Source organism: Cydia pomonella, chromosome 17, assembly GCF_033807575.1.
Source record: "Cydia pomonella isolate Wapato2018A chromosome 17, ilCydPomo1, whole genome shotgun sequence".
NCBI lineage: Eukaryota > Metazoa > Arthropoda > Insecta > Lepidoptera > Tortricidae > Cydia > Cydia pomonella.
This window is the reverse complement of record NC_084719.1, coordinates 7,417,770-7,431,564: the sequence shown is the minus strand read 5'-3', so window position 1 is coordinate 7,431,564 and position 13,795 is coordinate 7,417,770. Positions and strand designations below refer to the sequence as shown.

The 13,795-nt window shown below is 37.5% G+C and overlaps 1 protein-coding gene across 1 annotated transcript in view; it reads right to left on the bottom strand.

Annotated features, from left to right (window-relative positions):
* Nucleotides 1-11,718: 11,718 nt before the first annotated feature.
* Nucleotides 11,719-13,795, bottom strand: part of LOC133526907 (organic cation transporter protein-like) — a 39,400-nt gene continuing 37,323 nt past the window's right edge. The window contains exons 5-6 of the mRNA XM_061863764.1: nucleotides 12,960-13,141; nucleotides 11,719-12,046 (exon numbers count right to left, since the gene is read on the bottom strand). Of these exons, the coding sequence (XP_061719748.1) occupies nucleotides 11,885-12,046; nucleotides 12,960-13,141 (344 nt within the window). The 3' untranslated portion in view covers nucleotides 11,719-11,884. The remainder of the gene's footprint in view (nucleotides 12,047-12,959; nucleotides 13,142-13,795) is intronic.

The following is a 13,795-nucleotide window of genomic DNA, read 5'->3' as shown; positions in this document are numbered from 1 at the left end:
GCCCGTGAGCATTGCGAGAGATTACATAGTACTACATAGTCATATAAATTAGAACGTAATTATCTCAAGAAATAATATTATTACACAAACGGTAGAATTATGGGCCCAAGTGTGCGCAGTTCGAGAGCGATATGATATAGAATTCAAATTGGTATAGACGAAATTATGTTGACATACATTCAGACTGACTCATAAATCCAATGCATTATGAAACATTAATGATACTAACCTTATCTTCGCCTGTATCTCATACTACGGGTCTAATTGTGATAAGACGAATGCGTATTATCGTAATAACATGTAAGGCACATGGCACACTGCATCCGATTCGCACTCCGACGTGCGAGCGGCATATCGCTATAATACGCGCATAGCGTTGTCTCTCTCTCTTGACGTGACGGATGCGCCATATGAATTTGTTATGGTAAAAATCAGTATCAAAAGTAAGGTTCCTTGTTGAAGAAACGTCACTTTTGGCACTGACATATCATATCCATAACTAAACCAGTGCCCCTAGCGTAAATTTTGTCGATAGCGAAACGTGACGTACGCGTTTGCGTTAAGTCTCATTTTGTATGGGTTTTTGAACAGCGCGCCAAGCGGGACGTTTTGGAAAGTCAAAAATCTCATACAAAATGACACTTAACGCAAACGCGTACGTCACGTTTCGCTGTCGAAAATATTTACACTAGGGGTACTGTACCCCTAGTGTAAATAAATTCGATTTTGAAACGTGACGTACGCGTTTGCGTTTAGTCTCATTTTGTATTGGATTTAGAAAGACGCGGGACGTTTTGGAAACTCAAAATCCTATACAAAATGAGACTTAACGCAAACGCGTTCGTCACGTTATGATGTCGATAAAATTTACACTAGGGGTACTGTACCCCTAGTGTAAATATTTTCGACAGCGAAACGTGACGTACGCGTTTGCGTTAAGTGTCATTTTGTATGAGATTTTTGACTTTCCAAAACGTCCCGCTTGGCGCGCTGTTCAAAAACCCATACAAAATGAGACTTAACGCAAACGCGTACGACGTCACGTTTCGAAATCGAATTTATTTACACTAGGGGTACTGATCAAATTCGTAACATATTATTATAACAATAAGGCCTGTTTCACAATGTCCAAGTAAAGTATTGGATATAAGTTAACTGTCAGATAGAACTGCCTTAAGAGGAAAGGGGACGCCGTTTCTTAATACAAACGTAGTCCCCATATTCCTCTCTGGACATTGATATTATGGAAATTAGTTTTACATAATTTGATGTATCATAGCTATGTACGTACGTTTGACTTTTTTCGATTTTTTGATTATTGTAAAAATTAGGAGCGAAAAATAGATTACATACAAATTTTTAAATGCTTTTAATTCTTGGAATAATTAAACATTCGAAAAAAATCAAACGTGTAAAAATATTTTCAACAATGGAATGGAAAATGAGGACTACATTTGTATGAAAAGGTGATTTCGCGTTAGGTTAAGCTTATTCGAAGACTGTGAAACGCCAACGATGACTTTTTTTATAAGATAAGTGGCAAGTAGGTTATTCAGGACTTTACTTGGACATTGTGAAACAGGCCCTAAGAATACACATCAGAGTTTCGTTTGGTTTATAGTATATTATTGAATTATTGTCCTAAAAAAAGATGCATTGACCTCGTGAAACAAATGTTATTCGTAGGTCATATTTAATTAATCGATTATAAGATAACGATATTTTAGCGCTATCATAAATAAGTATGAAGGCAAATGTAATAAATTAATGAAAAAGTGTTTATTTTACACTGGTTTATTGACCGTTGACCGAGCGTCAGCGAAGGTCTTCGTTGGGCAAAAATGATTACGTATGCTCGGATACGATTAAATGTGTTCACCTCTACTACCGATGCGGATACCTCATCGTAACTGTCATGAGCCAAACGACAAAAAGAAGATGTCCAGATGTTCTTCTTTGCGGTGAAATTTTGTGAGCAAAACAAATCTTGTGAAATTTTGGTAGATAGAAAATTGTATGAAAGTAAGTTGTACCTAGGGACCGGTATAAAATGTATACGTAGGAAATCCAATTAACCATTTGAACGTTTCCTCTCTCGCATCAAAATGTGGCATACAATACACGCCAACATCTCAACTGGTGAGAAACGAATTTAAACCTTATCTATCAACAGTAAAATTGCTTTGACAGCGTCTGCCATGACCCCTTTAGTGGTCGTTAGCGAGGTAGGCACGACCACATTAGTAGCTCTTGATGTTCTAAGGGTTAAACATGATTGTATTAAGCGGGTTATACAATTTCTGCTTTCGTGTTATGTTTGACAATAACAAAATAAGTGGCACTTGTTTATTTTTCGTAATCTCATCGCCACGGTTATCGCTATCGCTTTTGCTATCGATGCAATACTCAAACGGTCAAGGATCGATAAAACCTAGAGAACACAACAACGCTGCCCAACTGCACAGGGGGCCTAGCCAAGTTGACAATCGTTTGCGCTGCGACAACGACACGATATCTTTTTTTTTATCAAGGCTGAAGTGAGTCAGATAAAAACCGATCGTTCGATCGATCGTCGTACGGCCGCAAGCCGGTCGGCTCCTCGCGGACGCCGACGGCTCCTGACGTAGTCCATCGCGTCTTCCATACATCATGAAAATGCGCTCCAACGAGACCCGACTTCACCCGTTCGGTGAGAAACGTACTTATTAGTTCACCAAGTAGATGCAAGACAAATAGTAAATCCAACAATAATACGTTTATAATGTTTATATCCAATTTTATGGATACCTAATTATCTTTGTTTTCTTTTTGTTTATAGTTTAACAGCCTTATCTTCAATAATAATCCACAATGGCGTAAAACTGACACTGTCAGATAAGAAAGATTATCCGGCAATATTGTTCATTACAAAAGTACAGACATAATCTGTACAAACATAATCAGGTCTAGAAGATCTTATGAAGTTTAGCAATCGGCCCGTCTTCGACCTGTAGGTACATCCACCTGCTATAATATGTTGCACAACGAAGTGCCGCGTGCGCCCCTGGGACAGAACATACGCAATGCGACCAAATTAAAAACACGTTTTAACATTCCTGATAACATACCAACAACAACCTACTTAATTTGGTCGGGTTCATTGTTGCCCACCGTTTTTTATGGTCTAACGTCTAACGTCTAAAAACGTCTACGTCACGAATTTATAGAAGAAAGCAGGAAGGACCAGTGAGACTATGACAAGGATAAACTGTTGTTTAGCGCTTTCTCAGCTAATCCTACTGAAAGATAAAGCCTGACCAGTAATACATGATTACGCGCCATATTGCACATATTGCGGAATTTGAATGGAACTAAATTTTTCATACTAAACGGAACTTTCACCGTTAACATGAGAATAACAGCGCCCTCTTGACAATGATCATATATTTCTGGTCGGGCTTTACATAAGACTGTCCCGCTCGGTCATTCCCCCCCACCACTCATGCCTGATCCAGTTAAAACACTAGATTTATGATCTGACACGATCTTATTTGCAGAGCCACAAGAGCGTGTCACATATATTTGCAGCTTTCGAAGAGTACTTAAATCACCTGGGACTTTACCAAACCCCGTTATAAATTCATTGTACCCCGTCCTCCCCGTGTCCCCCCGTTATTCATGTTTTGGAGACCCTTACACCTCAGGATAATTCGATAATTGTTTTTTTTTTTTTTTTTAATATTATAAGGTAAGTTGGGGTAAGACTATATTAACCTTATAGTGTGTGTTTTGCCCCGAGCAGTTGGTGTTACCTCACCTTACCTTTTATATATTTTGTCTCTGACACTTCGAGACTTATACATCTGTAAAGGATTTTAGTATTTGTTTGTTGTTTGAACCAGCGCTCTGCATTTTGACTTCCGACGGTACAATAAAACGCGAAATATAACTTTTCCCGAGAAATTTTGATTGGATCTATCTCATAAATTATTACGTTTACATTGTTATGATATTTTTTCTTGTTCTATGGTTTTTCGAGTTTCACAACTCGTCACACAAGCGCTTGTCACAACTCTGCTTTGTAAGTTTATTTTGCTGATGTGTTTTTTCATCTTTTGGTGTATTTCTTCTTAATTCTTGTTTGAAATGACTAAAATAAAATAAAAAAAGAGAACATAGAGATTAAAATAACTAACCCAATAGCCAACATGTTGAATTTGATGCGATGACCACAGAAATACCATAGACCACAGAAATACAATAGGATAAAATTGCGGCTCTATAAGCCAACAGTTAATTAGTCAAGAAATTCGTAAAGTTAGTTTTAAGCAAAGAAAAGTGTCTACTTTTCTTTGCTTAAAACAACGAAAACAAAGTAGAGGGGTGCGTGCGTGCGTGCGTGTGTGCGTGTGTGCGTGCGTGCGTGCGTGTGTGTATGTGTGCTCACGTGCACGCGCGTGCGTGCGTGCGTGCGTGCGTGGGGCGTCAATTTTATGGTAGAAAATCGTGAAAGTATTACTCAGTGAACTTACTCTTGTATATTGAATGTTAAAGTAATAATTAGAGCGGCATGCAAATCCGGACGGTCCGTTTTTATCCGGCTGTTGCTGTGTGTGATTGATTGGTCCGGCTGTCGGTTGTGTTTACCGACAACATTCATACTTTTACCGGGTCTGCGCTAACTATACATATTCGAAAATATGTGTAGGGTAGGATTGGTTCCTTACTTTAAAAAGTTCTTCCCAATGTCAGAATGACAAAATAATAGTTTTAAACGGAAGCCTAAACCCAAAAAGCAAAGTAGTTAAGTCCTAAACCGCACACATCTCAGTCTTCTCCAAGCCAAGGGCCAGTAATAAGTGATTTATATAATTTTGTCTACCTATATACCTAATAAGACATTGCATGATTAGTTTTAGCAATGACCTGTATTTTGACATGCTAGATGTAACGTTCTGTTGTTACTTGGTCAAATAAAGAAACTTGAAACTTGAACTTGAAACTTGTAATGAATGTGTTAGCCTTGTTTTTACCTCCGCTGTGAGTGATGGGTGGCTTCACAATGTCAGGTAGGTGTATTAACATTACAGAATGTCTATTAGGTACAGAAAACTCAACTGATCGTCTTTTTCGAGCTGTGAAAGTTATTTTTCACTGACCATCAATTTCTAACTTTTTTTAAGTATGTCCGACTTTCAATCCGGAGGTCGCGGGTTCAAATCCTGGCTCGTGCCAATGAGTTTTTCGGAACTTATGTACGAAATACTATTTGATATTTACCACTAGCTTTTCGGTGAAGGAAAACATCGTGAGGAAACCTGCATACATCTGCGAAGAAATTCAAAGGTGTATGTTAAGTCCCCAATCCGCAATGGGCTAGCGTGGGGACTATAGCCCGAGCCCTCTCGCACATGAGAAGGCCTGTGCCCAGCAGTGGGACGTATATAGGCTGAATTATTATTATTATTTTAAGTATGCCCACCGAGAATCATAGAGGTTAGTGTTGCTAATGGGTTAAGACAAGGCACGCTCGCATTTTACTATTTATTTGTTGTGCAACTTTCCGATTATTGATTGACACTTTTTACCAACTCACCAATATGATAGTCATAATGACAACGCGTGTTTGAATGATAACCACTGTTGTCACTATAGTTTTTATTTTTAATGTAGGTAAGTACTTATACTATTATTTTTGTAAGGCTAGGTCGGTTTGTACCCGATTTCGTAACAGTAAGAGATTACAGGCTAGGATTTGAATCTCAAAAAGGTCAAATTGGAGTTTGGAGTGGCGTTAGAGGGATTGTGATTAACATTGCTGATGGATGGAAAATGTTTATGTTCTTTTACGTTGATCTCTGATCGTTTATTGACCACGCGTGAGCGTAGGTCTCCATTTCATCCTGGTCAAAAATGCTTTCGTACGTCGGGATGTTCAATTCTACAGGTCGCAATTCCCAACCAATTTTTATTGTACCTATACTTAGAAAATAATACTTGCAGACATTAAATAATAATGTTAAACGCCTATTTAACTTATGTGCCTAATTTTCTTTAAAGAAATTGTTTTATGTACCAACCTAATTTTGACATGTAAATGATGTAAAATACTATGTTTTATGAATAAAAAAAAAAAAAAAAACTTGTGAAATTTTGTGAGCAGGATCGATGATTGAATAAGAACTTTTTGTCTATTCAATTTTTTAATGGCGGAAGCGTTTATTGAATCTTAAGCAATACGTGAGGTCTACAACTCTACGGCTCACAGAGCCACTAGTAGGTCTAGTGCTTAACTATGGACGGGTTGAAAACTTGGTTGTATGAAGCTGAAAATTTAATAATTATATAGCTATATAAACCAGTTTCGGTCGCATAACTAAGCTACTTTTTCGTATAAATTCACCACGCAACTTTGTTTTATAATCCACTTGGGATAGTTTGTAAAATTATTTTACTATTAGTTCGATCATCGACGATGACGCGCAGATTTATCAAATCTAACCTTTAATAACATGGCACTACGAGTCAATGCTCGCGTTGTAATGAATGACACGATCTAACCTTTCTACCATCTGTCTGCGACTTCATCCGCGTAGAATGATGATTTTCGTGATAAATCTATGGTGTGCTCTTTCACTCGAAAGTATTTTTATATTCAATTTCATCTAAATCGATTCACAGGTTTGGTTTAGGGAAGAGTATTGCGGCTAAAACGAAGAGAGAGAGACAGAAACTTTCGCATTTATAATATTGGTAACTTAGTCAATTTGTGTTATGATGTCCTATTATATCTATTTATTTAAGTATTAACTAACTATAGGGCTAGAATGAAGTATCTTTTAATATCTATAATAGTTCATTTATATCCGATACTACCTACGTTAAATTGGATCCACTTTTTGGTTGGCTTGGTTTAAAATAATTTCTGCAACACAACATTCCAATGACATCGACTCAGGCTCGAAACATCATCTTAGGGAGATTGATAGATACGCAAAGCACAGGGGTATGGATGGAGTGTAGAACAAGGAGCAAAATCTCTATGTATGAAAAGTGTACATCAAAAAACATTAAATAGGTGGCGCCAAAATACACCGAAACGAAACGTGATTATTGGAGATTAGATATTAATAAAAAAATATAAATTATTATCCTTTGAAAATGTTAGTTCCTAAGTGGCCCTATAGGGACCGTGCGCGTTGGAGGGTCTGCCATCTTGTGGCCTGAATCAGAACCATAAGCATGTACATTTACACGTCACGTGTTTTCTTGTGCATAGTAGGTTCTGCCATCTTGTGGGCTACATCGGAACAACAAACATCACATTTACGCTTCCCGGCAAAAATCTGATGGCTCCTGTGCTGCCTCCTACAGTTCATGCACGCTCCCTATAGCAGGCAGCATACGATTAGTGCAATAGAGAAAAATAGCGCTGCGTTTCGTTTCGTTTCTTGCCGAACGATTGGCTAGGTCCCTTGGTAATGGGGGCCTTAAAAATGGGTTCTATTTTGACAGGCAACTTTTCTTTACCAACGCATATAGGTTTTACCTATATCCTTTTATGACTGCTTCCCTAAACATGCCCAAATCAATTGACTGACTCTCTTGACTGTGACGTGTGAAGTGCTTAATTGCTTTAACGTTTAGGATTTAACATTTTATTGCTCTATCTTGTCTTTCAACCCAATTTCAGCAAAATAAAGCTGTAGTTAAGTAATTGCCGTGATTTGAAGGCAAATTGTGCCAGCAACTTGGCCTTTTTTTCATTTTCAAAGTTTGTCCAGCAATTAGTTCATAGCGTTTGCCTCAGCAGTCTTCGCACTAGTTCAAAGAGAAAATTTAAGACGCCTGCAAAAAATCGATTAGCAATTCCTTTGAGATGGATGTTTGCTTTAATTTTGTACGTAAAGGAAATTAGAAGAATAATTAAGTAATTAGATTCCTGTTATCTTATTATCAGGGATCTCATAGTTATTGAAGTGTGAAAAAATGCTGCTAAATTTGAGAAAACCTTTTTTATTTCGGTTCTAGCTCGAGTCAAGATGGTATCTTATGCGTAAAAGAGAGAATGATTTGGTCCGCGTGGGGAGACCAGCAGAAAACGTTATTTATTTTTGTGATTACGATAAATATTTTATTCTTTATTTGTAGATAAACCTCATGGTTTATAATATAATACTAGTGACCCGCCCCGGGTTAACAAAATTATACATCTAAACCTTTCTCTAACTTTATTGATAGGTGAAAACAGCATAATTTCGTTCAGTAGTTTTTGAGTTTATCGCGAACATACAAGCAGAAAGACGCGGCGGGGGACTTTGTTTTATAAAGTGTAGTGATAATTGCTACCACATTGGCTGTGTCTTTTTTAAATACCAGGGTTCTAAACCTATGAAGAAATTGATGTCTGTAATTTATAACTGTTAAGAGGAAAGAATAGCTTTGCGATCCTAGTTCCATTTCGGGAGAAAACGTTTTCCTCGAACTAAATCACAAATCACTTTGATTTTGATGTCGATGACTTCAGCATAGTATATTCTAGGTTTATAGGTATCGCTTTTTGTTTTAAAAAAATATTGCAAATTTTGAATAAATAACCGGCCAAGAGCATGTCGGGCCACGCTCAGTGTAGGGTTCCGTAGTTACTCTTCCGTCACAATAAGCTAAACTGGAGCTTAAAGTATAGTAGATTAAAGATTATTAACGTCGATAGTACGTCTTTTTACTATGAAGGGAAAACTTTTTGCGATAACTCAAAAACAGCTAAACTGATCATGTCCGCTATAGTTTTCATTTAATGTCTTTCTTAAGCTCTACTTCCACGATTTTTTTCATATTTTTTGGACCTATGGTTCAAAAGTTAGAGGGGGGGGACACATTTTTTTTTCTTTCGGAGCGATTATCTCCGAATATATTCACTTTATCAAAAAATGTTTCCTGAAAACCCCTATTAGTTTTGAAAGACCTTTCCAACGATACCCCACACTCTAGGGTTGAAGCGAAAAAAAAATTTCACCCCCACTTTACGTGTAGGGGAGGTACCCTAAAAAAAATTAAATTTTTAGATTTTATTGTACGACTTTGTCGGCTTTATTGATTTATATATCCATGCCAAATTTCAGCTTTCTAGCACTAACGACCACGGAGCAAAGCCTCGGACAGACAGACAGACAGACAGACAGACGGACATGGCGAAACTATAAGGGTTCCTAGTTGACTACGGAACCCTAAAAAGGAAAACCTATAAACCTAGTTTTTCATTATGTCAATAAAGTAGTATGGACGATCACGGTGGTATACTTTCCTCTTAAAAAGCTGACAGGACGCTGCAATAATTATTATTTTTTTACGTAGTATTACTTTCCTCACTAGAACTAGTACACTCGCGGGCAAATAATACGGGTCAGTGACAAAAACCCTTATATTTTGCAAATTAATAGCGGTATGTGCAGGACTACTAACTGTGTATTATGTATTTGCCTAGGTATTTAACTCTTTATAGGCAGGCAGCGGTCTCAAAAAAGACCATCCTCATCGTTTCATCATCATATTTGTGGCATTATCTATGAAAAGGGACCTTATTGTCGATGGCGCTTACGCCGTACTGCGTCGCGCAGCGTTGTATTTATATCGGAGCATCGTTTATGACGGCGGAAGCGCCATCGACAATAAGGTCCCTTTTCATAGATAACATCACATTTTTGTATTTTTTACTTTACAGGATTTTTAAGAGTATAGATTGGCGATGAGGGTTGAATTGAAGATTTTTTAGAGCCATAACCTCCTCTTTTTTGATTCTACTGTCTCATACATAAGGTCGATATTTTAACGATAGATACAATAACAGCTTCGACAGGAAAATATGACTAAGTATGTAATAATAGTATTAAGCAAACGAGGATCGGATCGCGCGATCTCACCATCTATTGCATAAACCCTTGAGGTTTTCAATAGTGGCTTATTGTGTTAAACCTTGTTTTAAATATTAATAGTGAATAAATAAACTATTTTTTAAAGTATAATCAATTATTTGCTGTTGTATCGGTATAGTACATATAATCGTCTACGGTAACATCTCTCGACACAGCTTTTCGTATGTTCCAGTCCTCTAACCTTACGTTTTGTTAGATACCTCTTTCATCGAGGCTCAAACGTGGTCACGTTTTTTTACGGCGTAACGAAAAAAAAAGTTCCATTGGCGATGGCGTAACAGCCACTAAATCGTAAACTATCCATTTATGCCAAACTTTGAATATGGCAGTTGATAGAAATGAATAAGTTATATGTTATATCCGAATGATAAGTATTTTCGTTCATAAATACAGAAGTTATGATTTTTTTTCTCAAAATCGATTTTTTTTTTGGCTCTGGTGTAAAGTTTGCATTTTGGCTGTTACAGCAGTTCCACTTTTTGCCATCGATATAACAACAATGTTATGATTAGGTATATTATAATTTTTTTTAACAAAGACCTGAAAAGAATTTCAGTTACATTCATAATACACGTGTTTGACGACCGATCGGTTTGGCCTAGTGGGTAGTGACCCTGCCAAGGGCATTCATTCGTGTGATGAGCATGGATATTATTTGTTCCTGAGTCATGGGTGTTTTCTATGTATTTAAGTATTTATAAATATTTATATATTATATATATCGTTGTCTAAGTACCCTCAACACAAGCCTTATTGAGCTTACTGTGGGACTTAGTCAATTTGTGTAATAATGTCCTATGATATTTATTTATTTATTATTTATTATTATACACAATTACATGTTTTAAATCACTTTACAATAAAATTAAGCAGTATTTGGCACCCGGTCGTTTATTATAATTTTAAGATTAGAATATTTCATAACAATGAATTAAAGCATACATTATTCTACGTTAATCAATATGTATTTAACCTAATTATGAAATTATGTCTAATTATGAAAAAAAATTATGAACGTCAATAATTATTAATTTATAATTTGTCAATTACAATTATAATGTCAACAATGATAATCAAAGCGTTCAATAATATTGGTATAGTCACCTGCAATAATATGTTACTCTTCGAAGGCCGCAAAAATATGTGACGTTCTTATGGCTCTATAAATAAGATCGTGTCAGATATTTTTGCGGCCTTCGACGTCTTACCTAATTCTGATTTTTTAAATAAGAATCCTTAAAAATACCATAAAAAAAACCAACCCAACTATAGTCCAGTAGATACGTAGGTAGGTAGGTGGGTGATTAGGTAGGTAGGTAAGTAAATATTATTTATTCCTTCAATATCAACATATTTTACATGTAAAATTACAATGACGGACTATGCGTCAAAATAGTCCAAAAACCAACAAAGTTGAGAATTTGGTCATTAGATAGGTATTCCTATGTTGTTAGTATCTATATCAGTTAACTGAAGAGGTTGGCAAATGATTAATTATTACGAATATATTAATTGGAATCATACTTTATGTAGTGAGACGTAATTTTTCCGTCAATGGCATGACATGTACGGGCCCTGTATATAACATATCAATATCACTCATATCAGTCTGGGTACAGCCACGTCTGAAAATAATTAGTTGAAAGAATTAGTTACAGTATGAAATTTAAAGGCGCATGGCACACTTAATCTAATTCGCACGTCGCTTCGATATGTTTGAGCGAGACAACCCTATGCGCGTTTTATAGGGATATCCGAATGCGAATGAAGTTTCGGTTCAGTTAAAAAAAAAAAACAACTCTACCCCTACATTATTATAGGTTAAAACTTCAGTAGAAAATTTTGTATTTTACGTTTGTACGACTAGGCATTAAGAGGCTATGGTAATGTTTTATTATTATTATTATGCCCTACTATACTAATCATAAAACACTGTATCCCAGCACAGCCATTTTCACAGTGTAGCAAATCATTTACTGCCCACTGACAGTTTTCGGCCTCGCCAGCCGTTCGGCCTCCTCAATGGTGTCTGGTAGCGGCACGTTGAGGGTTTCCGGCAGAATGAGAACCATGGCGCTGGCTGTCAGCGCAAGACTGCCGAAGAAGATGGATGGCAGGTTGTCGTAGTACAGGGCCTGGAAAATGGAATTAGTTAATACATTCATCGCTGAGATACGGTCGAAGTCAATAACATGGATTTCCCGGTATGTAGCGGAAATGCTTCATAGAGGCAAAAATATACGTGTCGCGATTAGCGCTGAATGGGTTTTAAGACACACTTTTATATGGTAGCGGTGGTAAACAACAGCATTACCTGATAAGCTAATGCCTGCGGCTGTGTTGATTTATTTTGATGCAGATAAGTAGACTAAATATTTACTATGCGGGTCCGGTGACCCAAAGAGTTCCTTACGTTTATTTAGTAATAGACTGACATTATCAACACAGAAATATTTTCTGTAAAGATCATCAGTCGAATCGCTTACCGCTAAGACGATGACTGTCTCTCATTTGACGGAGACTATACATTTCGTACACATATACGGACCAGTAGATCTTGATACCAATCGTACCTGCAGAGGTGTGAGTGGAGCCAACTTAGAACCGACACGGCCCAGCGAGGAACATATGCCCAGTAGAGACTTCCGGACGCTCATCGAGAACTCTGACACGGAGATGCACAGTTACAGTAGGTCTTGACACTTACCAGGAGAGTGTGACGTGTGACTGGAGCCAACGTGGAACCTACATGACCCAGCGAGGAACATATCGCTAGTAGACACTGTCAGACGCTCGTCAAGAACTCTGACACTTGCTAGCAGAGATGTGAGTGGAGCCAACGCGGAACCGACACGGCCCAGCGAGGAACATATCGCTAGTAGAGATTGTTGGACACTCGTCGAGAACTTTGACATGTAGATGTACAATAGGCCTTGTCACTTACTAGCAGAGGTGTAAACGGAGCCAACGTAGAACCGACACGACCCAGTTGTTGGACGCTCGTCGAGAGCCTTGACACGTAGATGTACAGTAGACCTTGACACTTACTAGAAGGGGTGTAAGTGGTGCCAACGTGGAACCGATACGACCCAGTGAGGAACATATCGCCAGTAGAGACTGTCGGACGCTCGTCGGGAACACCTCGGACACGTAGATGTACACGGAGCTGTATGCCACCGTGATCGAGAATTTTCCAGAGAGATATACGATGAGAGACAGGAGTTTTAAGTCTGTGAACAAAATTTAATTAAGAATGTTTTCGATTTACGATATTTGCTATGTCATGCTATGCTATGAAAATGCAAAGATTAGTGACGTTAATTTAGTACCAACAGGCTTAAGGTTATCTTTCTCCGAGAACGTTAAAATAATCGTACAATGAAGAACAACAGCATAAGTAGTAATAATTATGTGCTTTAAAACCGCGAACACTAAAGTAAGTAAGTAAGTAAGTGTTTTATTTGTAAAAGTAAGAAAACATTTCATATTCAAATGATAAGTTTACGTCATAGCGCCAACTATTATTAAAGGTGCTATTTGGCGACCGATCTGGCCTAGTGGGTAGTGGGTAGTGGACCCTGCCTATGAAGCTGATGGTCCTGGGTTTGAATCTGGGTTTGTATGATGAGCACAGATATTTGTTCTTAAGTAATGGGTGTTTTATATGTAGTTAAGTATTTGTATACGATATATATGTCTGGGTACCCACAACACAAGCCTTCTTGAGCTTAGCGTGGGACTAAGTCAATCTGTGTAAGAATGTCATATAATATTTATTTATATATCTTATGCTTCTGATTTCCGATACAAGATATTGCACGTGAACGCATTCCTCACAACTCTCCACTCAATACCATCGAATCTCCAATAAACTCGATCCCCAA